This window comes from Vanellus vanellus (genome assembly GCF_965231255.1).
Source record: "Vanellus vanellus genome assembly, chromosome: 8".
NCBI classification, from domain to species: Eukaryota; Metazoa; Chordata; class Aves; order Charadriiformes; family Charadriidae; genus Vanellus; species Vanellus vanellus.
In genome coordinates, this window is record NC_138913.1 from 14480743 (window position 1) to 14504701 (window position 23959).

General features: G+C 47.7%; 1 protein-coding gene across 2 annotated transcripts in view; it reads right to left on the reverse strand.

Moving 5' to 3' along the window:
* Positions 1 to 23959, reverse strand: part of FGF12 (fibroblast growth factor 12) — a 104386-nt gene that overhangs the window by 75888 nt on the left and 4539 nt on the right. For both annotated transcript variants that reach the window (XM_082487156.1, XM_082487155.1), the window contains exon 2: positions 6807 to 6917. In XM_082487156.1, the coding sequence (XP_082343282.1) occupies positions 6807 to 6917 (111 nt within the window). The remainder of the gene's footprint in view (positions 1 to 6806; positions 6918 to 23959) is intronic.

Here is a 23959-nt window from a genome sequence, read left to right on the forward strand (position 1 = left end):
TTTATGCCTGACACGACACATCACATCGGAGCAAGCACAGCCCAGAGAGGTCTTCCGTAACGGTTGTAGGAGAAACAGTTCTCCTCACCGTGCCATCTCCCAGCCGCTCTTTCCCTGGGACATGGACCGCTGCTGATTTAACATCAGCCCTGAAGGACAGAGCAGCTTTTGCTGAAATGGCCTATTCAAAAAGGTACCGCTCTCCAGGCCAGGCGAGTGTTAATCCTGTTATGACAGGAGGGAATTGAGACCAGCTCAGCATCAATCCACCGCCCTGAGGAGACTGGTTAGATGTGCACATGCCAGGTAACACGGCTTTAACTCAACCACAAGATGTTCCCAAGGATGTCCCTCATGAATTATTGCAGAAGGGAAGAGAAAGTGTGTTGGAATTCTTTTCCAAAGAAGAAAAAACCCAAACATTTATAGCAAACATGGAGACAAAGGAAAGGGGGGGGGGGATCAAAACAAAACCTGAAACTGTGGATTGATTCTTTCCTTGCAACCAGTGTGACTGCTCCAAAGGCCCAGAAGTTGCGCAATTTCTAAGAGAAAAAGCAGAGCCCAAAGAGTGTGTGAAATGTAACAGGGACCTGATTATGTTTGACCTGAACTCACGGTGGATTCGCTTAAAGGTCAGAGGTGGATACCTTTTCAGAAGTAAAACCTGAACAAAAGCACAGGAGACAGAAAGCCACTTTGCTCAAGATACCTAACAGGTGCCCTGGCTGAGCTGGTTTTAGGGCTGCCTCCAAAAAGGGATTAATGAATCCCATTTGCCCATGTAGGCTCTTTTCTCTCCCCCGATTAACAAGGAAGGCTGGATGACTACCCTCAGTGAGACACCTAAAAGGGAGGCACCTTGAGGTTGGTGAAAAAAAAACAACCCCCAGCCCCTTTTCATGCCTTTTAGCACCATATTCAGTAAAACATCAAAGTGTGTCCTGAAGTCTCACCAAAGCCAGAGCCTATATTTTTATGTGATTTTGTAGGATGTCAACAGATGTATATGGCAAATCAAGTGCAGTCTGGGCATTGGTCCATAAGCACCTGGAGTCCAGGATGGTGATGCTCTGATACTGTCCCCAGATGAGATAAACACACCCCAGTATAACTACTCAGCATTGAAGAGCTGCATTATAGCGCAGGTCTACTGTCGAAAAGCCCACTAACCAAGGCAAGCTTATATTTCTGTCACTTTCTCATTACCATTAAGGTCTAAACCCCTCTGCAATTAACAAGTCTATTTATAAGCAATTCCCCTTCCCTAATTTCTCCCCCCAACTGAAAAATGGAGCATATTACTGCTAATAATGAAACCAAATGGGCATCATCATTCATTCCCTACAGCCAATTTGTCTTGCATAGAAAACTTGTGACAGACCATTCAAAGCATTCATTAGGCAGCGAGGTGATAATACCCAGACTTAGTGGGTAAGAGAAGTTCCACTTGGAAGCACCCACATGTCTCCAAACCTCTCTTTCCACCTATGCACGCCAGGGGAGGACAGGAACATTCCCGTTGCGCTCTGCGTTGCGGGAGGGAGACTGCTGCCAGCTCCCAAGCTCCCCGACCCCCCGCTGCCGTCCACAGTAGCGGCGCCCGCAATCACGGCTTTTAGGCATGGCAGAGCATCTCCTGCAACATACTGCAGAGCAGGGGAGCCAGCAGGAGGCCACGCATCTGACACAGGGAACTGCCAGCCAAAGAAGTTTTCGGAAGCAAGGATCTTCCTCTATTCAAAAAGTGGTTTGGGTCAATCAAAACTTTGTAAATTCTCCGAGCTGTTTCTGCACTCAAATCTAGAAATATCTTTGAAGAAGTTGAAGCCATTTGTTACCATGCTCCCAAAAGAATATTTCATCTTGGTTTGGAACATATTTCAAATCTTATAAGCTTTATCGTAAAAAGGGGGGGGGGGGGGGGACGACACCGTCAACCAACCTTGACAGCAAGAGGTCTCATTTCCTGTCAGGAAAAAAAGATTCTGGTCAACGTGAAACAGCAGATGGAGAAGAGGACTAGCTGTGGTACAGTAGGACTGGACGCAGGACATGCCGATGCAAAAGAGAAAATTTAACAACTGCTTTTAAAACTCTTTCTCTACTGCAAATGGTACATTTTCTACACCATCTGCAACTGCATGGAGTGGACGCGTTCTTCTACTTCATGGGCAGAAGAGGAAAAAAAATTAAGACGTTAAATATTTCTGCCTATTTTCCTTCATTACATCTTACCATTTTCACCCATCAGTAGATTTACACCTGGTTATTAATGATACTACTCTTAGCACGCTCCAGTCCTCCTAAACCTTTGGGCATGAGTACGTTATTCACTGTTATGTTATGGCAGTTTATGAGCTGCATAACATGTTTTTAAAATCTGAACACATACTTAGCTATGGGTCTGGGCTACCTTATTTACAGAAATGGAAGAATAAGGCAAGACATGCCAAGATGTGGTCCATACAATCAGCTGATTTAACCAATAGTAAGTCAGAAGAACTAAACTAATTTATACCAGGTGACTTGTTCTGGAGCAAGACATCTGTTCTGCACATGAATAAGGAAGAACTAACAGAGGATGCAATAGGCAACAGCAGCCTCGGTGCACCGTGAGATGGGGAGGTTTAAGATCCTGAGGGGAGCGAGGAAGGCTGCTAAAATGATCAAGAGGCTGCAGCGTACCACATATTTGAAGAAACTGAGGGAACTGGGTTTGCTTAGCTCAAAGAAGGTAAAGCTAATGCTGCCAGAGAGACTCTTCCCAGAGGAACATCGTGAAAGGACAACAGGCATCAGGCAGAAGCCTCAGAAAAATTATGACTGGATATAAAGAAAAATCTCTACAATGAGAATAGTGCAGTACTGGAACCAGACAGGTTACGAAGCTATGAAATAGTTCATTGCTGGCGACGTTTGAAACTAGACAAGGTTCCGTGCAGCTGAAGATAACCCAGCTCCAAGTAGGATGTCGGACTGGAGACCTCCGGAGGTTTCCCCAGTCTTAATCTTTCTGTGTTTCTGGCTGGAAGGGTCCAAACAATATCCTAGATATGCTGGGCTGTTTCCACCTGGTCAGTACAGTTGACCTGTCCTTTATGTACTGTCCATTTGCTGAGGCTTTTCAGACATTCAGCTGGATTATGCTGGCAAAGAAGTCCAACAGCTCTCACGAAGAAGGGGCATTACCCTGCTCAGCCCCAGGAAAAAGCAATTACGATGCAAGCACTGACAGCAACAGTAAGCCCTGAGCGACCATTTGAGATCACTGAAGTTGGAAGGAAAAGAAACTGCCCCAAATTCAGGTTCACGTACAACATTCCTAAGAGCACAAACAAGGGCCACCATGAAAGTGTACTCCGCTTAAAAGAAAATTCTTCATATATCCCAATGCAAATAGGCAGAGAATCTGTCTTCTTGCTTACATTAAGATGGCGAGCCTTTAACTACACGGTATAAGGAACAGATGTCCCCAGCGCTGTTTCGCGGGAAGCTGGCTGGCTGCCCATTCAAATGCCACTAGAACTTGGCTTCTGGGGGCTTTGGGTTTTTTTCCCTTTTTCTTTAAGTGAGAGGAGGTGGAAAATAAATGCCATCAGCCTCTCAAGAACACGCATAAAATGGGCACCAGCTAATTAATTTAAAAATGGCTTAAATATTAGCAGTTCCTCTTATATAAATAACTGGATTTTTATTAGAACTTTTAATTGCATCAGACGCATCTGAGGGACATGTCGTGTCTCATTTTAAACGTTTATTTTGCCAGAGTAAACCAACCTAATGTATTCCATGAAAATTAAGCTTCCTTTCATAATGCTAATTTGAATAATCAGTGCGTGGCTACAGAACACAGAGCAATGTATGGAAGATGGTGTTCACCACATATTTAACCGCGCTAAGATGACTTCTGCATGGAGAATAGATGGTCATCCAGGGTGGGAAGGATCCTACTGTGGCCATCAAGATCGCCCTTCTCTACCAGTGAACGCGAGTCAACCAACACCTCTCCGGGGACAGGAAAATATTATTTTATCTCGTCTTTTATTTATCTTGTCTTTGATGAGTTTTGCCCTTGCACAGAAATACTGCACAGACTTCGGACTGGCTTCTCCAGAAGATTCCTGAGCAGCATTTTAAAAACAGAAAACATCACTGAAGTAAATCTGTGAGCTGTTCACTTAGACAAGTGAGTTTTGACTTCTTTTCTGATCAAAATTTGAGATGTTTGGAGGAATGGAAAAGGAAAAAAAAAAAAAACCAAACAAAACCAAACCAGTCAGTATGCTTTATTTTGGCATTTCCAAAGTGAAAAATGTTATTTTGTTTTGAAGCCATAACTGGAAGTTTCATATAATATAAAAATGTTGACTCAAACTGAAGATTTATAGAGGAGAGTATGTAGTAAAAAGTTAAACAAAACTAAATAAAGCACATTCTTCATTTCACTTTCAGGAGCCAAATATTATCAGGTTTGATTTTTCCCTCTTTTGATATACCCTGAGATCAGGAGATGGGGAATTCTTTGGTTTCAATCTTTTCTCAAAAACTTCACTAAACTTTCCAACAAAGCCCATGACTTTGAGCAAGTGGCTTGGCCCCCTTCAGCTAGATGCCTCCTGTCCCACCAAGCTGCCCAGGCAGGGCTGCCATCTCACCAGATAAATTTACACTCTAGAAGTACCCTTCAGCCCATCTATTTCCAGTTAAGAAGACTGGGTGGAAGTGGCTCACAAGTACTCAGCACCTTACCAAACTAACCTCTAACATTTCTAATGGGATACATAAACAAGAGCTGTTTGGGTGCTTGGGGCCCAACCTCAGTGATGGGGACTAAGGAGGTTCCCCCGCACCCACCAAGGCGCAGCCAGAGGCAGCTTCCCTTCCCTCCCCTCCCCTGCCAGCTTGAAATATTGCAGAACTGCTCTTACATTTTATTCTCCTCTGCTGTTTACCTAAATTCATCTTTGCTTCCATTTAAGCCCATTACTTTGTTGTTTGGTCCTCACTGATAGATGACGGTAATGAATCCCTGTCATCTCTAGCAGCTCTTCCCATGTCGTTGACAAATAGGCCTCCAATGGGATTTTCTGCAGATTGAGAACACCCTGTGTCTTCTTTCTTTAAGAAAAAGCAGCTAATACAACCCAACACTGGGTCATTACTCACCCAGTAAAGACCACTAAACTCATCACCATCATGTTGGTGTCTGCCTGAGAAAACCAGAAGGCCAGACTCTTCTCGTAGGAAGAGACCTGCTCAGTCTCTCACGGAGTAGAAGTGAGCGTGTGGAGGTCCACAGATTCTCCTGCTCCAATGTAAATTAGAAGCCGTGTCATTGCAATTTGTGCTATTTCATTTGTTCAACACCAGCGTATGAAAAAGCGGACTAAAACCTGACACTTTCATCTGCTACAGGCCAAGTTTCTGGCAAATGCAGCTTCTTGGTCATTTCACAAGGGCTTTGCCAGCCTCCTGCGATTTTAGTTGCCATCTTCTCAAAGCTCCTCTCATGTGCTACTCCGCACGTGGACACCAGCCCGGAGCTGGCTGCAGCAGAGCAGCCCCACCACACACAACGCCACCCCCCAGCACCCTGCCAGCTTCTTGGGGACGGGGCAAACACCATGGATGCGGGCCTGCAGCTACCTTGCACCACGGGCAACATCCATGCCCTGCTACGTGTGCTGCACCACTGCAGACACCTCTCACCTGCAGCCCAGGCCCTGCCTTCCTGAAGGAATGGTGCCTTCAATCCAGCTAGGAGCTTCTTTGAGCAAGAACAAGATTTATCCCCAGATTAAGTAGGTTCCACCTTTCACAAAGTACATGAAGTTTGCTTCCATCAATCCTACTGCACGGATCAACGTCCATTCACCTCTAGTAATGACTGGGAAGACACCTTCCATGCAGGACAGGCTATACGATGTCCCTTCCGCAGTGGCACAAGTAGCTGCACACCAATATAGGATGACCCAAATCAAGGCTTGAGTCCTAGTCAGTTGATGCAGCTTGTGGCACCAAGGATCTGCATTTATTACTGCCCTCTCAGAAGCATCAATCTGAGGCTTATGAAATGAAAAGATGCTGTAGAAAATATGCTGCACCTTTTGTAACCTTTTGAGGAGCTTCGGTATTGACAAAACTACTTCTTTGCAAAAGAAATATTGGCTACTGCTTTGCATTTATTTAAACTAATATGGCTCCTGCACATGAGCATCATTTTTAAACCTACCTGGTTCCGCTGTGCTTCGTTGTCCTTTGTTGGACACCATGAACCCAACCCCTTTGAACAGGGTTTTGGAAGATGACCCCCTTTGGAAAGGTCATCTGATCCCCTCAGCCTCACTACTGGATACGCTAACCTCAGAGCACTAGACTTGAGTGAACAGCTGGTTTTCCCCCCCCGGAAGTTTCTGATGCTTGCTGATTTTCCGCAGGATAAAATAGCGAAAATAATTTTCTCCTCTTCTCCTTGGAGAGAGAATTCCCCGTATCCTTTACTCACGTGGCATGTGTATAAAAATAATCCTTTCTCTTCTGGCAGCAATTCAAATCATGGGTTTTATTCTCCACCCCACCCAGATGGCAGTTACAGGATCGGGGCGGGAGGGAAGAATATCGGAGAGGAAACACACAAAATTATACAGGCAAGATTTAAAGGGGAAGGACAGACAGAAAAAATGTGCAGAAAACAGCTGGCTTCTTCCTAATTTGATCTTTCAAAAATAAAGCTGCACAAGCGAGACCCACTGGGTGATGTATTTGATTGCAATCGGGTTGCAAAACAGGCTAATTTTTCTTACTGTAGTCGCTGTTTTCGTCCTTGGTCCCATCAATTGTACCATCTGGATGCATCTGCAGGAAGTATTCCTGCTGGCTGAATAACCTTGTCACAATTCCTTTCAGCTGGGGTTCTGCAAAAAAATAATAATAATAATTATCAGATATCCCAAATGTGCAGCAAGTAGCAAGAGACCCAATTTGCTCGGCCCCCATTAAGTCCCGAGTAAATGTAGAAGTGCTTCGCAGATAAGACAGCTTTCTGTGATTCCTTTCAAGCATGGTTGTAAAATATTCATATATACATAGACGTACAGGCAAGTAAAATTGAGCTCAGATGAGCAAGTAAAACGCGATGCATAGTTGGTGCAGCAGAAAGTAACAGATTTATGGAACATCGCTTCACTGAAAGTTACCTACCAAATGAAAGTCTTTAGACAGCTTATGTATGCCGCTCGTTCAGAAGAATATTTGCTAGCTGTGTTGCAAAGAATTTGCTTATTGTTTCTCGTTCTGCCTGGGAAGCCAACTACCTTGCTTTCCGTATGGCTGACTCACTATCGTGCAGTTCCACTTTTATGCCAATGAAAATCTATTTAAATCACTGCGATCATAGTGGTGTAAAACCCAAGTAACCGAGTGCTGAATCAGGCTGCGTGAGTCCAACTGTGTGGGACTCGGGGAGCAAAATCCTGAAAAGAACAGATGCCAGACACCTCCAAAAATGACCTCTGAAGCACTTACAGGCACCTTAAAACGCCTCTGGTTTAAAATCCTGCATGTTCCTCCCTCCCAAAACGCATGCCACACACTCTCGTAGATGAGACTCGCTCTTTGCCTCTCGCAGCCCCTGCACATCATGAGCCAGCCATGGACTGGCTCGGGGCTTCCCTATCGCCTCTGCAATATTTTATACCTGTGCCGAAGAGGAGAGGAAAAGAAAACCACTAAAAAAAGCAGAAACAACTTGAATTTCACATGACAGAGGTCTGCAGCATTACCGCCTGTCCCCCTGCCCTCCAACCGATCAAACCAAAACTAACTGGTCAAAAATAAATTCAATTTTGATCATGCGAATCTTATAATTTGTCACAGGCATTACTTCTGGAAAGCAAGCTACACGGGAACAGACACTAGCCGGATGGCAGAGATCTTTTTTGTGTGACGGGAGTTTGTAGTTTGATGTGACCACCCACCAAAAGTAAATAAATAAGACCTAGTTATTGCTGGCTCAATAGACAGGAAAAAATCCAGTGTAGCATACCGAAATCTCATCAGCCTCCCGCCTTTCAAGCCTCTAGTGAGGCTGTTTAATAAGCCATAGTCATTATATAACTCCGGTCACGTTGTGTGTTAAGTGTTTCCATTAGGAGCCTCCGTCTCTAACGATTTTGCACCGTACTGTACAACCTCCATGCGAGGACGGCACTCGCCGGCTGCGCTTCTGCACAGCCGAAGCCCCCTGCAGCGAGCGGGGACCTCGGATGCAGACAGGCTGCGGTGCAAAGGGTCTCGGCTTCAGCGGCCCCTCCGCCAGCCAGGGGAGAGGCAGGTACTAGTCCGTGGCTACACAAGCCACCGAATAAATTGCTATCCGCTGGTTCCCGTGCTGCTTTAAGAAACGCGATTTCATAGCAAGGAGAGCGTTGCAGACCGCAGGCAGGCTTTCTCCCAGCAAGACTCAGCTCTGGGACAGTAAATAAGTACAACTGTATTGGGCATCTACTACGAGCTAACGTCAGTCAAGCCGATTTATGTCAAATAGAGACTTAGATGGAGCTAAGGGGTTTGTTTTCTTCTTACCAAAATGAATTATCTATTTTGTTGAGTGCAGAACCTTGATTTAACTTGCTTCTCTAACAAGCACATCAAAGCCAGAGGAAATGAAAAGCTGTATTCTCAGGCACAGATGACTGCACCACCCTCCTCGAGCCTGTCCCCTTCCTCCCTTTTATCTAATACCACAATAGTAAAGGCACTAATAGAATTATAGAATCGTTTAGGTTGGAAAAAAACCCTATCAAGTCCAACTGTCAATCTAGCACTGGTTACACCACTAAACCGTGTCCCTCTCTGATACGAGAGACCTACGTTTGAATCCCTGAATGAGTCCCAGCCTCATTTTTACTCTCTGGTTAAATTTTAATGTTTAAGTACTTTGCACAAAATGGAAAAGCTTCCAACGGGAGAGATTTAGCAGATGCTCCTGCAGCCTGAGGCTTTCTGTGAGCTGGGGAAGGGGTGAGATCTTGTCTTAAAGCCCCTCAAGGATAAGAGGAGTGGAGATATAAAACAACCCTGACCTTTTCCCCTTTCTTGGGGAGATGATTTAGCTACAGGATAGAAGGCCCTTTCCTTCTTTTTCAGGGTACAAACCATAATTGAATCATACAAATTTTGGAACAACATGAAAACCTCTCCCACATTTACCAAACAGCTTACCAAGTAAAATATATAGAGCAAATCTGCTCATCGTTAGGAGCTTCATGTCATTTTTAAAGTTTATCAGACCAGCACCCGAGATCCCCTGTGGGCCTCCTGCATCTTTGCTGTAGATGCAAAACCACGGTTGCACCAGCAGGCTGTGTCACCAGAGTAAAACACAGGGTAAAGCCCCAGGGTCCCCTTTTCGTTACTGATCTGACATAGACACACAGTCAGGTCCGATTTAAGCTTTCGCAACTGCCCTCTTTGTAATCCCAGGCTTTTCTGAGTCAACGCCCGCCTAGGGACAGGTTGGAGGAGAAGTCTCATCTTCCACGTGCTTTGTTTTTTTTTTTTCCTGGCCTGACCTGGTTTTGCTGAAGTTTGAGGCTTATGCCCAAACTCAAAGGGACTGGAGCAGAGAGCTCTCAGCCACACACAAACCCTCCCGGCCCTAACACAGTCTGACAGCGGCAGTGTTCCTGTCTCCCCTGGCTGCCCAGATCCTCTCCTGCAGGAGCATCCCCGCTCTCCAGACTCATTCAGGATGCCCTGCAGCACCAGCGAACAAAGGCCTTTTCCAGACACCACAGGGTCCGAAAGCACTTTGGAGACACACAGATCTCTCCTCCCCCAGTTTCTGCATTTCCTTGGATCTCTTTCTGCAGGAGAGAGGTGCTGGCGAGCGGCCGCACCTTCGGGTGCCTACCTGAACTAAATACAAAAGCAGCGTACAGACATGCCCAGCCGCCACCAAGTTCCGTCCTCTAACACGGAGCACAGCCCAGAAGGGTTAAGGAGTCTTCTGGGCAACGGGCGATTTGTCTCACCTACCACAGCCACCTCTACAGCTGAACTGGGATCCCTTTGCATCCCAAAAATCAACCGGCAAGGTCCATAGGGTCCCAAAACTACCTGTATCTCTCCACTGATTGCAGAGGGACCAGCTTGAACACAGCTATGCTGGTGACAACCACCGGCCAGGGAACCTCCTCTCTCATGTCTGGGCATAAAGTGGGATATTGGGATGTGTCATTTGTACAGCAAGCAGTGTGGCCGGGAGGCCCACAGACAAAATTTTAGCTGTAGGCAGCTCTTAACAAGGAACAAAGATTTACCCATCTTTCTCCCCAAAGCTCACTACAGTTATTACCTGAAGAGGGAACTGCATAATCACAGGACAGGATTTTTCCCACTAGTCCAGAGGCAAAACTCTGCACGTGACTTTTAAGATACACCCTACTTCTGTCATATAATATATTTTAACATCCCTTTTTTTCAATCTATAGAGCAACTTTACCGCAGTCTTCCAGCATTGCTATCCCCTTATACTGCAGCAATCATGGTGAAAACCACAGTTTGTAGAAAAAAAAAATCTCAAAACCAGCTGGTCTCCTTGTCAATTAAGGATGGTGGGACACCCTGATAAGTTAGAACAGAAGGCAGAAAGACAATGAAATAGACTGAGAACTTTTCAGTTTTGCAATTAAAAAAAAAAAAGAACAACACTTCCCAGCAGGCAATATTCCCAGTGCTTACTGGAGCACTAGGGAGAAAAAATTAAAATAAAAGCCCTCCTCAGCCTTGATACTTTTATTTGTCTAAAGTTCCCTCAATGATACTGCTCCAGGCTATAATCAATAAGAGAAAGAAGCAAACCATAAAGAAAAGAAAAAAGTACGGCACAGATAAGCACAAACCCTGCCACGAGCATCTTCTTTCTATAATTCACGGAATTTACCAGGTATCAAGCTCAAACCTACTCTCAAACCTCATCCTTGTGTAGCAAGGGGAACTCAGATCCTCTTGCTTTTAAAGGAGCAATACTGCATAATGCATTTGGGATAAACCTATTCCTCCCACTCAGGCTCCTCCGTGCACTCTTCTATTTTGCTGTAGGAGCAGCTTTCCCTGCAGAAACGGAACTGCACTCATGTGGACAGGACTTCAGCATCAACTTAGCATCTCCCTAAACACGAAGTTAAGTACTTCAAAATGGATTTAAGAAAGAAGTTACGACTGCCTTGATCCCAAAGTACCAACGAAACACAAGAGACTTCCACACAGCGTATATTCCCAGTGCAGACCCCATGCTATTAGGATTCCCATGCGATATGCAAAGGGACGTTTTTACCCTTACTTTATAAGCAATACTGTTATGCTTTAGGATGCTTACTTCAAAGGTCCTGCTCTGGTTGCTTGTACACAGCTGCTCAGGGCTGGGGCATGCTGGAGAAAGCTCAGCAGACCCTTTCCTTATGCTGATGCAGTGAGCTCAAATCCTTCACAGGTAGTGCTCCCAGAAGACGCAGGAGAAGATCACGGTCACAGCGCAGAAGAGACCAGTGAGAGTAGCAGGGAGCAAGAGCTAAGCCACGGCTCTGCTCCTGGCCTGCAGCACCTGCCAGGCTGATGTAGGTTCTCCCTACAGCAAAGACACAGTACTCAGCTGATGACCCTTCTTAGAGCAGTCATCCAGTGACCAACTCACTGCACATCCCCTGAAGGGCATCCTGCTTGCTCCCCTTTACCACAGACCAAACTTAGCGCCTCTGCCTGCCCTGCTTTTAACTTTCTGAGCCCTTTGACACAGCTGAGGCTCAGTCATGATCTGATTGCTAATCTCCTTGTCTCTACTTAAATGGTAATGTGATGCTGCCATTATTCATTTCAGCTGTCCTGCTGCTGAGCCTTCAAGTCATCTCAGTTCACCCTCAGCTGCTGTGCTTCTTGCCTTATTGTACAGTGATTTTCACTCTCCTGGGGCTTGCCAAGGACATGATAGGTGCAGGGTGCTCACGCATACTTTGTTTGATCTCCAGGGACGTGCTCACAGAAGGCCAGGGGATCACCCCGCAGAGTCACATCCCTCCCCCCTAAACCACAGGCAATGCTGAAGGTGTTCGCTGTGTGCTATGAGGAAAAGAGCCAAGAGCTCGGGCAGAAATGCTTCATATCAGAAGTATCCCTGGCTCTTCGGTGACCTTTTCTTTTAGTTCTGCTATTTTAGGTGAATACGGAACTCACCCCATTAACTGCAAAATGGAGAACAGTCAAGCAGGATAACTTCCCTCAACGCAGAGAGGAGCTATGAGGCTCTGCACCACTGCCATGTTTCGCAAAGCCCCACTGAGGGCACTGACTCCTGCTTATCCCACCAGCGAAGCAGCAGCACAAACATGGTCCGGACACATGTAGCAGCATAAACCTCGTGGTGAGGAACCCTACGCTCTCTCAAGCGCTGTAAGGTGGCTCAATCCAATCCAAACCCTGAGCTCCGGAGGACCAAGGAATAGGGCACACCACCGATTTCCAGCTGAGACTCTCTTGTGAGAGGCACTCTGCCACAGCCTCATTTCTTGCAATTCACGGAACACCTCTCGTTACGGCAATACGATTACCTGAGGCTGCAGCAAGCCAGACCCCGCTTTGCCTTGGGCTGGGAAATCTAAAGGGACTCAACAAGACCCTACTCACAGAAGTCACCTTAGCCTGAACTCTCCGAGTTAATGGTAGGGATCTCCAAGGGGTCGCTTTTCAATCATCTCCTGAAAAGCTGAAGGGCTTAGTGACCTTTCAGGGAGTCGAGCCACTGGCCCCAAGGACTCTTGCAACTCATAGCGATGCTCTCCACTCGGAAGTTGCTGGTGCAGAACTGCTTTTAAATCCGCTCCAGGAGTCACTGTGCTGAGTGCCAGCGGTCCTCTGTGTTGGTTATGGCATAAACTCTGAAGCTCTCGGGGCTCCTGTTCTCCGCGCAGCGAGCTGTCAAACAACAGAGGACTCTGCTAGCTGAGACAGCAAGCAGCCATTTTATACGCAGCGACCTGCAACAAGGTAGAGGGAAGGTACCGACTGCCTGATTTCGACAGCAGACTTGCCCGGTTGCTCGCTCTCTTCTTCTGCAGCCGGACACGCTCTGACTCGACACCTCCGCCTGGTCGTAGCACAGCAAGGCTGTCAGAGACGCCAGCGGCAGGCGCCCGAAACAGTCCCTCTGGTGCCTGCCAAAGACACCGGTCTGGCAAAGCCAGAAAGCATCTCCATCCCCGATCTGATCCGTGGCTGGGCATCACACTGGCTCTCCGCTGCGCCCGTGCAACAGCTTTGCTGAGGATGTGACTGCAAACACGGGAACTGTAATACGTCTCAGGAGCGTATTTCACCTAAATGTTCTTTAAACATTTGTTTATTGCAATTAAACATTTTAGCCTGGAATTTACACATTCCATTATTCTTATTTTCCCCCGTTCAGGCTGCAGCTGTCATAATGGGAGGTTGATTTATGACTCATCCAACCAGCACTCAAACCCTTAACGCACCAAAACCAGCATTCAAGTCAGACCGTAAACTGCTCCTAATTTACTTAGATTAACTCCACGTTTAAAGTGCCACCACAGAAACTGCAGTTTCCCTGCCCTGAAAAGGATGGGTTCCAGAATACTCGATAAGCCAAATACGTGCAGGCAGAGAAGGGCACCGAAATCCCTCCTTCAGGAGTACAGTATTAATGAAGGCTTGTATTAACTCGGCACGAAAATGCACCAGTGAGCTCCATGCAGATTACTATGGTGACAGGCATCAGCACAGAACTCGGGGAGGAAGAGAAGATGAAAAGCTGAGGGAGAAAAATGTTGGGTTTCTTTCCCAGCCGGGAGCTACTAAGTTCTCCGGGGTGTTTGGAGTTAAGATGAAGTAAGTGGCTGTCTCCAATTAAACGCATCACTGTCGGCATAAGTTTAACAGCTCAACTCACTACAATGATTCACCGAATCCACCCAAACTGGGAAGCTCGGGAATAACGGCACTTGCAGCTACGCCAGGAGCTGCTGCCCTTGAAGACCAGGGGTGTGCTTTCCCCTGGCCGAACGCTTTGCCCAGCTCTTCCAAACTGGGACCACGGCCGAGCGTGACCAGGGTGCCTGTGCCTGTGCCTGCAGCGAGTCACGCACGAAGCAGGTCGAAGCCTCCTGAGCCACAGGCGGGGATCCTGGAGGACGCTCCTCAACTGTGCGGAGGCAGGAAATCCTGCTGCAAAGCGCTGAGCGTTTTCAGCTCCCACGGGAGTCACTGAATGTAGAAAAGCACATGGGCAGAGGCAAGGAGGACATCTCCCAGCCCCACAAAATGTTTTCCACGGCTTCTGTGGCTAAACTCAGCAACATTGCCTGAAGCAGAAGGACACAGTGTGCCTCGAGGAAGCCTACAAGCAGGTGGCCCGGATGAACTGGGCAATGCAGCATCCTGAGTAACAGGCAGGGAGAGGGCAAACAAACCGCAGAGCCGAGGGAGGTGAGCAGCATCGGTGGGCATCTGCATTTGGATGCCTCCTCAGGCTGCCTGCACAGACATCAAGTCCTGGCGGGCAACGGTGGCTGCCCAAGCATCGGGAGGGGCTCCCTGGCAAAGCCGGGCATCCAGCCCCACCTTGCAAAGCCGCCACGAACCCCTGCAGTTTACACACACACAGCCGTTCGGCTTAACACAGGGGCGCATGACCCAGCCTGTGGGGAGGATGGAGAGATGGAAACAGACTGATGCTCTAAGATTGATTCCCGAGGTCTGTGACTCTGGGGGTACCAAACAGTTGATCCCAGCTCCTTTCCCGATGATGCAGAACGAAGGCCGTGCCCAGCTCCCGTTCAACGTGATTACAGGGTTAGTGTCACCCTCCAATTACAGGGAATTTATTTTGAGAAGAAAATGACTCTGGCACAATAGGGCTGCATGGCACACTCGTGTATTTACTCGTCTCAAGCGCAAATCTCCACCCAAGGCTAATAACTACAGCGAGACAACTGGTGTTTCCAGGATGCATTACATGAAATAACAGGCTGCGCCGAGAGGGATGGCCTCCGCGTTTGAAGGACGAGCTTCTGAAAATTACATTTCCCTAACTCAGAGGGATGATGGGCTCAAGCCAATGACAGCACCCATCAAAGCTGTCACCATCAGTGAGTCACTAGAGCAGAATGGCACCTTGTAGGCAAAAAGAGCATCCAGAGAAGCGATTTCCTTTCCTGTGCTGATGCCTGCAAGGAGGAATAGTAATTAGCCCTCCAGCACTGAGCACGGCTGCCTGCCTGCGCCCCTCTACCAAGGAGCAGACGTGCAGAGCTCTGCACTACGCCTGCTTTGCTCTTACAAAGATGAGTCCCTCCAGGGAAGTCTGTTTCTCGCTTGTAGAGTAGGTGGAAAGGATGTGGTTGCACAGCACTGGCATTCACGCAGGCTCTCCCATGTCCAGGGCATCAGCTTTACAAAGATATTAATACAAGTCCGAGGGAAGGGGCAGAGAAACGAATCATATAAAGCATTGAAAATGGGGGGTGCAAGATGGGATCACTTCTACATGTCTCCTCCAGAACCCCTTTCTTAGGAGCCTATGGATATTAGGACTTAGAGAAGTCACCCTGCAGCTCACTCGCTCCCCAAGCTCCTGACCCCATGCCACCTAAGGTCCAAGGCTCAAGGACAGACGTCCAAAGTCTTGGATGGGTTTTCTTAGAAGGTAAATGCCAAACTAATGTACATGATACATGAGCTACTCATTCTGAGCAGTCCCCACACAAGCTAAGGATGAGACAGCCACCTCCAGCACTACAGGGACAAAAGGGGTCCCCAAAGACCAGCACAGGTAAAAGCAGTGGGGTGGCAAGTGGAAGAACACTGATGGCCTAACTGCCACCAGTTATTTTGGCACAGAATTACTGACTATCTCCGAGTGAAATTGTCTAGCTGAATATTTTGTTAAAAAATTCAGAGTAAGAGCCGCTGAAGCTATACACAAACTCCATCTCATTAACCTGGCAAAAAAAGGAGATCTGAAAATGGTAAAAGTTTTGATTTTCTCTTTTGAGACAACGTTTTGTTTGGAAATGCAATAAAAAAAAAAAAAAAGATGTTAAAAGAGCTGGAGATGAAAGTCAAAGTTTCATTTTAAATAGACTGAAATATTGCATTGGATCTGAATCCCCTCCTCCCCACAAACTTCTTTTATTTGACCAGAGAACTAAAAAAATCAATTCTTCATACAGCAGCACTCCTGGATTTGTCTTTGCCTCCCCCAGGACACCGTTTGTGTTGCTCTGTTGATCCAGTGTGTTTTACCAGCAGTCAAAATTTCAAAACATTTCCCTTTAAAGAGCAATCTTCTACACGTTTATTGACTTGAGCTCCAATGAGGAGAAAACCAAAGCCTGACAGAAACAGAAAGCATAAAGAAGAGATGTAGGGCTGTTCCAGAATTTAGGCAGGGTGAGCTTTTTCAGGGAAGGGAATCAAAAAAAATTAGAAGGTTAATGGAGAAGAAGTCGTAGCTACAACTCCTAAGCTGTCATTTTCCAGCACAGCCAATGCCTTGGCTACTGAAGGTTACAGCGTGCTCATAAGTATGGATAGCAGAGCACGCAAGATATATTATTTATTTTGAGGAACACCCTGCAATTATTCCTGACATATTGTGCAATTAGCCAAAATTACAACATATTCACCCAGAGCGAAACAGAGGATAGCATAAATACTATGTGCGAGCCCACAAGCACGCAGCGCGTTTCATTTGGGTGCAAACGTGACTCCGGGAACCACCCAAGCATGTGCCTCTTCACGACCGCTTCTCCCTGGCCCCTGTGGGCTGGGCCGGCTCCCAGGCGGGCACCCACAAAGGAGAAATGTTGGGAGTAAAATCCAGACCCTCTCCATGCCGGCAACGAGAGCTCACGTGCTGCACGAAGACTCAGCAAACGTGTACCTCCACCTCGCAGAGCTTTTGGGTTGAGGGACCATTAAGCCCGAAGCTCATACCAGCAAAGAAAGGGCCACAGCTATACTATCCCCAACGGATTTAGGACGGCAGGCTTGGAGGACGATGCCTGGAGATGCTGCCTGCTGGGCTTTGCAGGAAGGAAAAATGGAAAAAGAGCTCTGCCCTCTCCCCACGCCTGCAGCACCTCTCACCCTCCACACGGGGATGGAGAGGAGAGGGTTTCCTACAGGGCCACACGTCACCTAGATGCGTCCTAAGGAGTAGTCTGATGAGTCAGAAACCCTGGGCAATCTTGTGGCAGCACTCTGTCGCTTGTACAGTTAGAAAGGCTGTGTTTTGTTTTGTTGACACCAATATGCAACGTAAAACTTCTTCACTGTCAATTAAGCACATTTCTTCCTGTTTTCCTGCAAAGATTTGGTTTAGACATTGGGAAATTCTTTCTACCTAGAACTTGCTGCATGGGAGGATGTAAAGAACAAGTTAAAAAACGTCTGTCTGGGGAAGGTACGTCTGGTGTTACCGCAGGGCTGCGGTCGGACTAGCCAACCTCGGGGGTCCCTTCAGCCTTGCTGCTAGGTGACCACGACTTGGCGACATTATCATGCTTCTGCACCCCAAGTTTTTGAAGTGCGCCACAACAGAATCCCCAGCTGCCCTCACCTTGAAGCGCCCCACGCAAGGCACGAGATCACTAATAGTCCTCACACGAGCAGAGCAGACGCCAGCCCTGCTGTTCACGCCTGCCACCACGCTGTGATTTGCGCTATTCTCAGACGCTAAATCTCTCCGCTTCCTCCATCAACCCAACAGGCCTGAAATACTGCAGAAACGCCGAGAAGACCCTCACACAAACAAAACACGCTATGGAAACGACTACGTCATTCTTCCACCCGGTTCCACACACCTAGAAAAGTTAATTCATTACAATAGAAAACTGACAGAACGTGCTATCAACAAGCACTGAGCAGAAATGAATCGCTTAAGATGCTATCGGTGCTGGGGAGCGTACCTGGTCCTACCAACACCAGTTCACAAAAGAGCCCTGGGAAATCACTGGATGGCAACTCAGGGTAAAATGTGGGTCCCAGTGTCACTCTGCAAGCGTTCAATAACACCAGGCAATAACGTCGCCTTCTGCTACAGTATTCCTCATGCACTCCCGCAGCATTTTCCAAAGGGACAAGAGGTGTGAGACTTCTTTATTTAACAGGTAATGAGTCTGCGATGTGGAAAAATTAAAGCTTGAATCAGCCAGGTTGTATTATAAGGGTTTTTTTGCTCACTGCACTAATGCCACTTAAGCATTCCTGTAGCACTTTGCAAGCATTTTTTGACCCAAAATTACGATGTTACTTAATTTCGACAAATCTCACACAATACCCAAATGCATAAAGAAAATGTGCTGCTTGTGCCCCTCAGGTTTGAAACATTACAATTCAAAGAGCAAGATCACGCTAAAAATGGCCCAAACCCACCATCAGACTCAAAGTTCATTCTTCTTTCCTTTTGCTTTGGGAAAATAAACCTTTTTTTGCCTACAGAATGACTTTAATTTTCCATCTCAGCCAGAGGTTTCCTTCCACCTAATGAAAACACTGGCAGCGTAAGAAAGCCATCGCCCACCTCATTCCACCTAAAGCTCTGGTTTAGATAAGGACGGTGTTTCACGGGGGGTCGGATCTCACTACAAACACCTCATTCCCGCTGTCGGGAGGCCCCCGGGACTCCAGCGAGACAGGAGGGTTCACCGGCCGCTTCGTTGCTGTCTCGGGAGAGAGCTGCAAGCAGTGAGCTCCCTCCCCAGGGATGCGTGTGCTCAGGGATGACACAGTGCAGATGGAGCAAAATCGGAAAATCTGCCTCTCCAACAGGTCTCCCAACACAGCTCCCGCTCCTCCAGCTGCCCAGGAGCCACTCGCCGCCTGAGGGCTCAGGAGCTCTCAAACTTCAGCTGGTGGCTTCGAATCATTCAGGAGCCACTATCAGGCTCTAGCTTTAACAACTAAGGCTCATTTCATGGACAGTAGGGCTGCGTTTTTGAAGAAACAGAAAGAAAACTAGTAGAAGAAATGTTTAACGAGAAGGCAGGAGTGGCACAGAAGGAAACGAAATAAAAGCCAAAATAAATGTTTATAAATTTTTAAATAACTCCACTGTGTGTTAGCCAGCAGGCAGACCCCGTACCGAAGAGCATAAAACCAAACCGTAAAAAGCCAGCAGAGCACTGGTTGTTACACCACACGCTCCGCCAGCCCTGTCAGTAGCCACCGTCACAGAAAATCCCCACAAACGCGCGATGTCAGTCACCAGAGGATGCCCGCATGAACGGCTGCAGATCGATAACTGAGGTGGAGGGTGCGGGCAGCCAGCGATTCCGACCCCAGTCTGGTTACAGGACCTGTGCCAGCGAAAGGACCGGCTCGGGAGCGGGTGGATGGTCCAAGCCCCTCTCGCCTGCCAATGTGTGATCCCTGCATCTCCTGCAGCCCAGCGGCTCCCAAGTCCCCGGGGAGCATCCCTCAGCAACTGCCCTGTGCTTCCCAACCCCAAGTCGGTTCCTGGAAGCCAAAACCACTGTGTCTTTTTTACTAATTTCTACTGCTTTTCAATTTTCTGGAAGTCGTGGACTGGCTTTTTGCAGCCTGGCTTCACTTGCAGCAGTCCCATACTGTTTGACCTTTTGCAAACAGCTTTGCTTTGGGGAATGAAGGAAAAGTATTTATTTGGCAGTTCGGACAATATGAGTAGCAACTGCTAAGCAAAGAAACTATCTGTTCAGCCAGCACGGAGAAGGGACTGCAAACTATGCTGTTCTAGATAAATATCAATTAAGTGAGCACGTTCTATTAACCCCAAGACCTGGCTCTTTTCTTCCTTCATTTCAATCCAAAATGCTTAAATATTTCAAGAAAGGAACGTTTGGGTGGTTTTTTTATCTTTATCGTGACCCCAATCAGCTTTCAGCTGGGGAAGAGGAACAGGTAATAGAATTATATTGCCTCTCTGTGGATATTTCACCAGTTCACAGCATGTAGCCGTCCACTAGATGCAACACATCCCCTTCCCAGAGCATGCTGGAGGGAGGGTGAGACAGGAGTGCTACGGGGACAGAGCTCTGCACGCTGCAGTCCAAGGATATTGCTGCACGATGGGGGAGAAGCTCTCTGCTCTCCATCACCGTAACAGCCGTATCTCGCCCTGGATCTCCATCCTCAATCCAGCCCCCTGCCATTGGAGGCAACCGATCATTTCCCATCTCCCCTTTTCTGCCATCTATCACTGGAGCCAAGCACTCCAAACATGAACCACGGCACTGAAAAGACCCCAGGAAGAAAGATGGGGAGCGCGGTAATGTGCTCAGTAAAGCTAAAGGGGAATGGGGCACTGATGCAAGGCAGACTCTGAAGGAGGCATCTCTTGGACATCATGCCCCCTTCCTCCCTCATACAACTTCAGATACCACAGATGCACATGCTGCTGAGAAGACAGAGGACCTGCTGCTGCTACCTCCCCGCTTGCCCCGGCCCAAGCCAGGGTCTGCACAAGAGCTCAACACTCCTCCAAACTTAAGAGCTCTGCCAGGAGTGGCACAACCCCGTACGGCATCTCCTTAGAGGGACCCCAGGCACAGCGCCGCAGTCGTCTCCCCGTGACACCGGGGGAAAGGGACAAACCCAAAGCCAGAGAGCAGATGCAGGAAGAGAGCTGTGAAGCCCCATTCAGCGATGATGCCGTTTCCAGCATTAACCCCCACCTCGCAGCCCAGCCCGCTCCGTGGGGAAAGGGCAGAGAGCAGCTCGGAGGCGCTGCACGGAGCCATCCCTCCCCACTGCGCCAGGAACCAGCCAGCAGCTCATCCCTGAGGACAAGCTCAGGGCTCAGGCCACCACCCTGCCTGCCAGCTTGTGGCGTTGTCCCTCTGTCACCTCTAGCCAGGCCATTCTGGAACGAGCAGAGGACAGCAGAGGTGTCTGACAGGTGTCAGGGCGCTTCCAGCGGAATTTTCTCAGCGGCCACACAAGCTCCATCAGGGTTTCGCAGAGCCCCAGTTCCGTGCTTGGAGCAGGCATGCAGATATTTGTCTATGCTGCAGCGTGGGGGCTGGAAGAGCCGGAGCGGTCTGCCTGAGCAGTGAATACCACAGTCGTGTTCCACAGCTCTCTAGAAAGCTGCCTTCTGGTTTACCATTTTAAAAATGTGTCGTAGCTGCTATTTTCAGAGACGGCGCTGCCAGGAAGCCGGAGCCCTCCAGCCCTGCTACCACGCTGCAGAAATTCAGCATCCACATTGACTCCCCTCAAAGCACAACACCCCCTTTTGAAAATAATTTATTCCAGGAGCCCCCACTAGCGGCGTTCGCTGAGTGAGAGGCACAAAGTGTGTCTGTGGCTCTATTACAGCTTTTAATAGAGATGCAAAGTAAAACCAGCCTCCGGAAAGGCCGAGTTATTTCAGGATTCCGCTACGTGTCGGAACAGGGTAAAGGTAAAACAAGAGATAGAGTAGTTTGCTTTATACCCAGAAAGGATAATGAATTAATATGAAGAATATCGTGTTAGCCAGGGAATAGAGACAAACCGTGCATTAAATAGGAGAACAGAGTATATAAGTATACAGGTACCGTTCCCTGATAGACCGCAGTGTCTGCAGCCCAGGTACAGAGCAGATGATGTTAGTACAGGGCACTTCACAAGAGACTTCCAAGATTAAGGCACAACAGTAATGCAGCCACGCAACGATGCTGCGACAGAACACGGCCCATACGGAACTGTACATGTATTTAAAGGTTAGTTCTCTGGAGCTGCTTTTCCTGAACTGCTCTCTTGGTCACCTTCTCCTGCCAAGCCGCGGAGCATGCAAATACAAAAGGGACGTCAATCTCTCACACGTTTTGCTTGTTAAAATTCTTGCTTTGACTTTAATAATAATAAACCACAGCTTGGCTTCAACTGTGCGGGAGTAGGAAACTGACAGAAATAATTCGGAGGGATAGATCAAATGGAAGGAATGCCAGAGGGATGGAGCAAACGCCTACCTGGCCACCACGCTACCTGGCAGTTCGTGGTGTGCCCATTTGGGGCGGGGAAAGAAGGAAAGAAGATAAACCCAAATGAGTTTACACTTGCTCCTCAACGTAGCGAGACTCGTGACTGTGTCTCTCACTGGAGTAAAATTCTTACAATCTCTTCAGCTCCTGTGGCAGCTCTGCTCTCCACACTGCCCGAGTCAAACTGGTGACTTTGTTCTGTAATAGATACCTTATCTGTTAAAATATGCAGTATCTGGTCTACTGAAACTATTCTAAATTCATGCTGAATTCAGCAAAGCAGGAAGGGAGGAAGGAAGATCTTGTCTTCATTTCAGTATTTTTAGAACTCAAGCTTTTGGGGTTTTATTTTAAAACAATATTTAATTTAGAAGTATACCTGAAAGTTAAAGAAAAAAATACATATAAAAATCCTCCAAATGAAATCGCACCTTCCCCCCCCCAAAACCAGTTATATCAGTCAATGATAAGCTGATTTATACAGATCTTTTATTTTACGGCGAGGGAAAATAATCACTCATGAACCTCTTTTCTCCCCGACTTTTCCCTTTGCTCGGTGATGGAGGAATCAATCATTTGTATTGCTCTAATTGTGAACCTCCTCTGCTGGCTAATGATTTTCACTGCTCCCACAAGCGCAGCTACCCCTGAGGCCATGGGGAGAGGAGATATCCATCCCTCTAGGAGCTTGGATGACTTCCACGGATTTTCTTGGCATCAACCAGTCCAGACCTAGCACGAAGTGGCTTACTGACTGACATGCTCACCCGCAAGCTGTGTTGCAAAGCGGGCCGGCCGCTGAGCTTTCCATGCTCTGGAGTAAGTCGGGAACCTGCGGTTCTTCCCCAGATTTCAGAACCGGAGAGTTGGAGGTTGCTACCTGACCTCCCCCCAGTAACCAAGCACAGACACACACCGTGACAGGCACCACATCTGCAAGTCACGAACGTGTGCGATACCACCCCCGGGGATCAATTTGATAAAATGAAACCCATCTGCCGAGCTGTCACGAGCAGGAGGACGCCTTTTTCCCCCCCTCCTGATTATTTTCAGCATTCATTAGCACCAATGGGTGCAGAAGGAGCTTACGGCACCGACGGCAGACCTCACCGACAGACTGCCCCAAGCAAGACAGACGGACACCCTCAAGCTGTGTCCCTGCCCCTTGATGTTACCTAGGCTCGTGTTTGGCCAACCACTTGGCATACATGTCCTCATCTCAGCCAGTACATCCAAGGGCTCTTGCTGGCCGGGCGATGCCAGGATTTCAAGGCGTTTCCACTCCCCCCAGCCACTCAGAGACGGGGTACAGCACCAAATTCTGCAGAAGAGCGGGCAGAGGAATGCGAAGGACCCCCGTTGGCTGGGCGCACACCCAGACGTGCCTACACACGCTATGGAAAAGTGCTGGGATCCAGCCTGAATCCTACTGCAGACAGCAGCTATGCGCTGAGATAATGTAGCTGGCATCGGGACACTGTAGCAACAGAGGGGCCAAATTCCACAGGTTAGACAGATATTACAGCCATTCTGAGATGAACCACTCCAGAAAAGCAGGCAAGGACTACGACAGATTTAACGGGGAGCTAAAAAGGTGGCTTTTTTCCATGAGCTTCAATCATAATTTTCACCCTGCATGAAATCAGAAAGGACTTTAGGATTTAACTCGGGGAATTTAACAGCTTGCAGAGACGACAGACTTCTCAAATGTTTTAAATGAATCTCCGAATGAACAAAGTCCTTCTGTGTCCTTCAGCTAAAGTTGCTCTTATATTTCCCTTATACTGCTGCAAAAATATCTACATACATGTATTTTAAATTTCAAATCTCCATCTATTATTCAAAATGAGAAATACTGCAAAGGGAAAACATGTTTTAAATTACTGCTTTTTTTAATACGTGTGAGCCACTTCCTTCACTGTAGAAGAAGCCTTTAG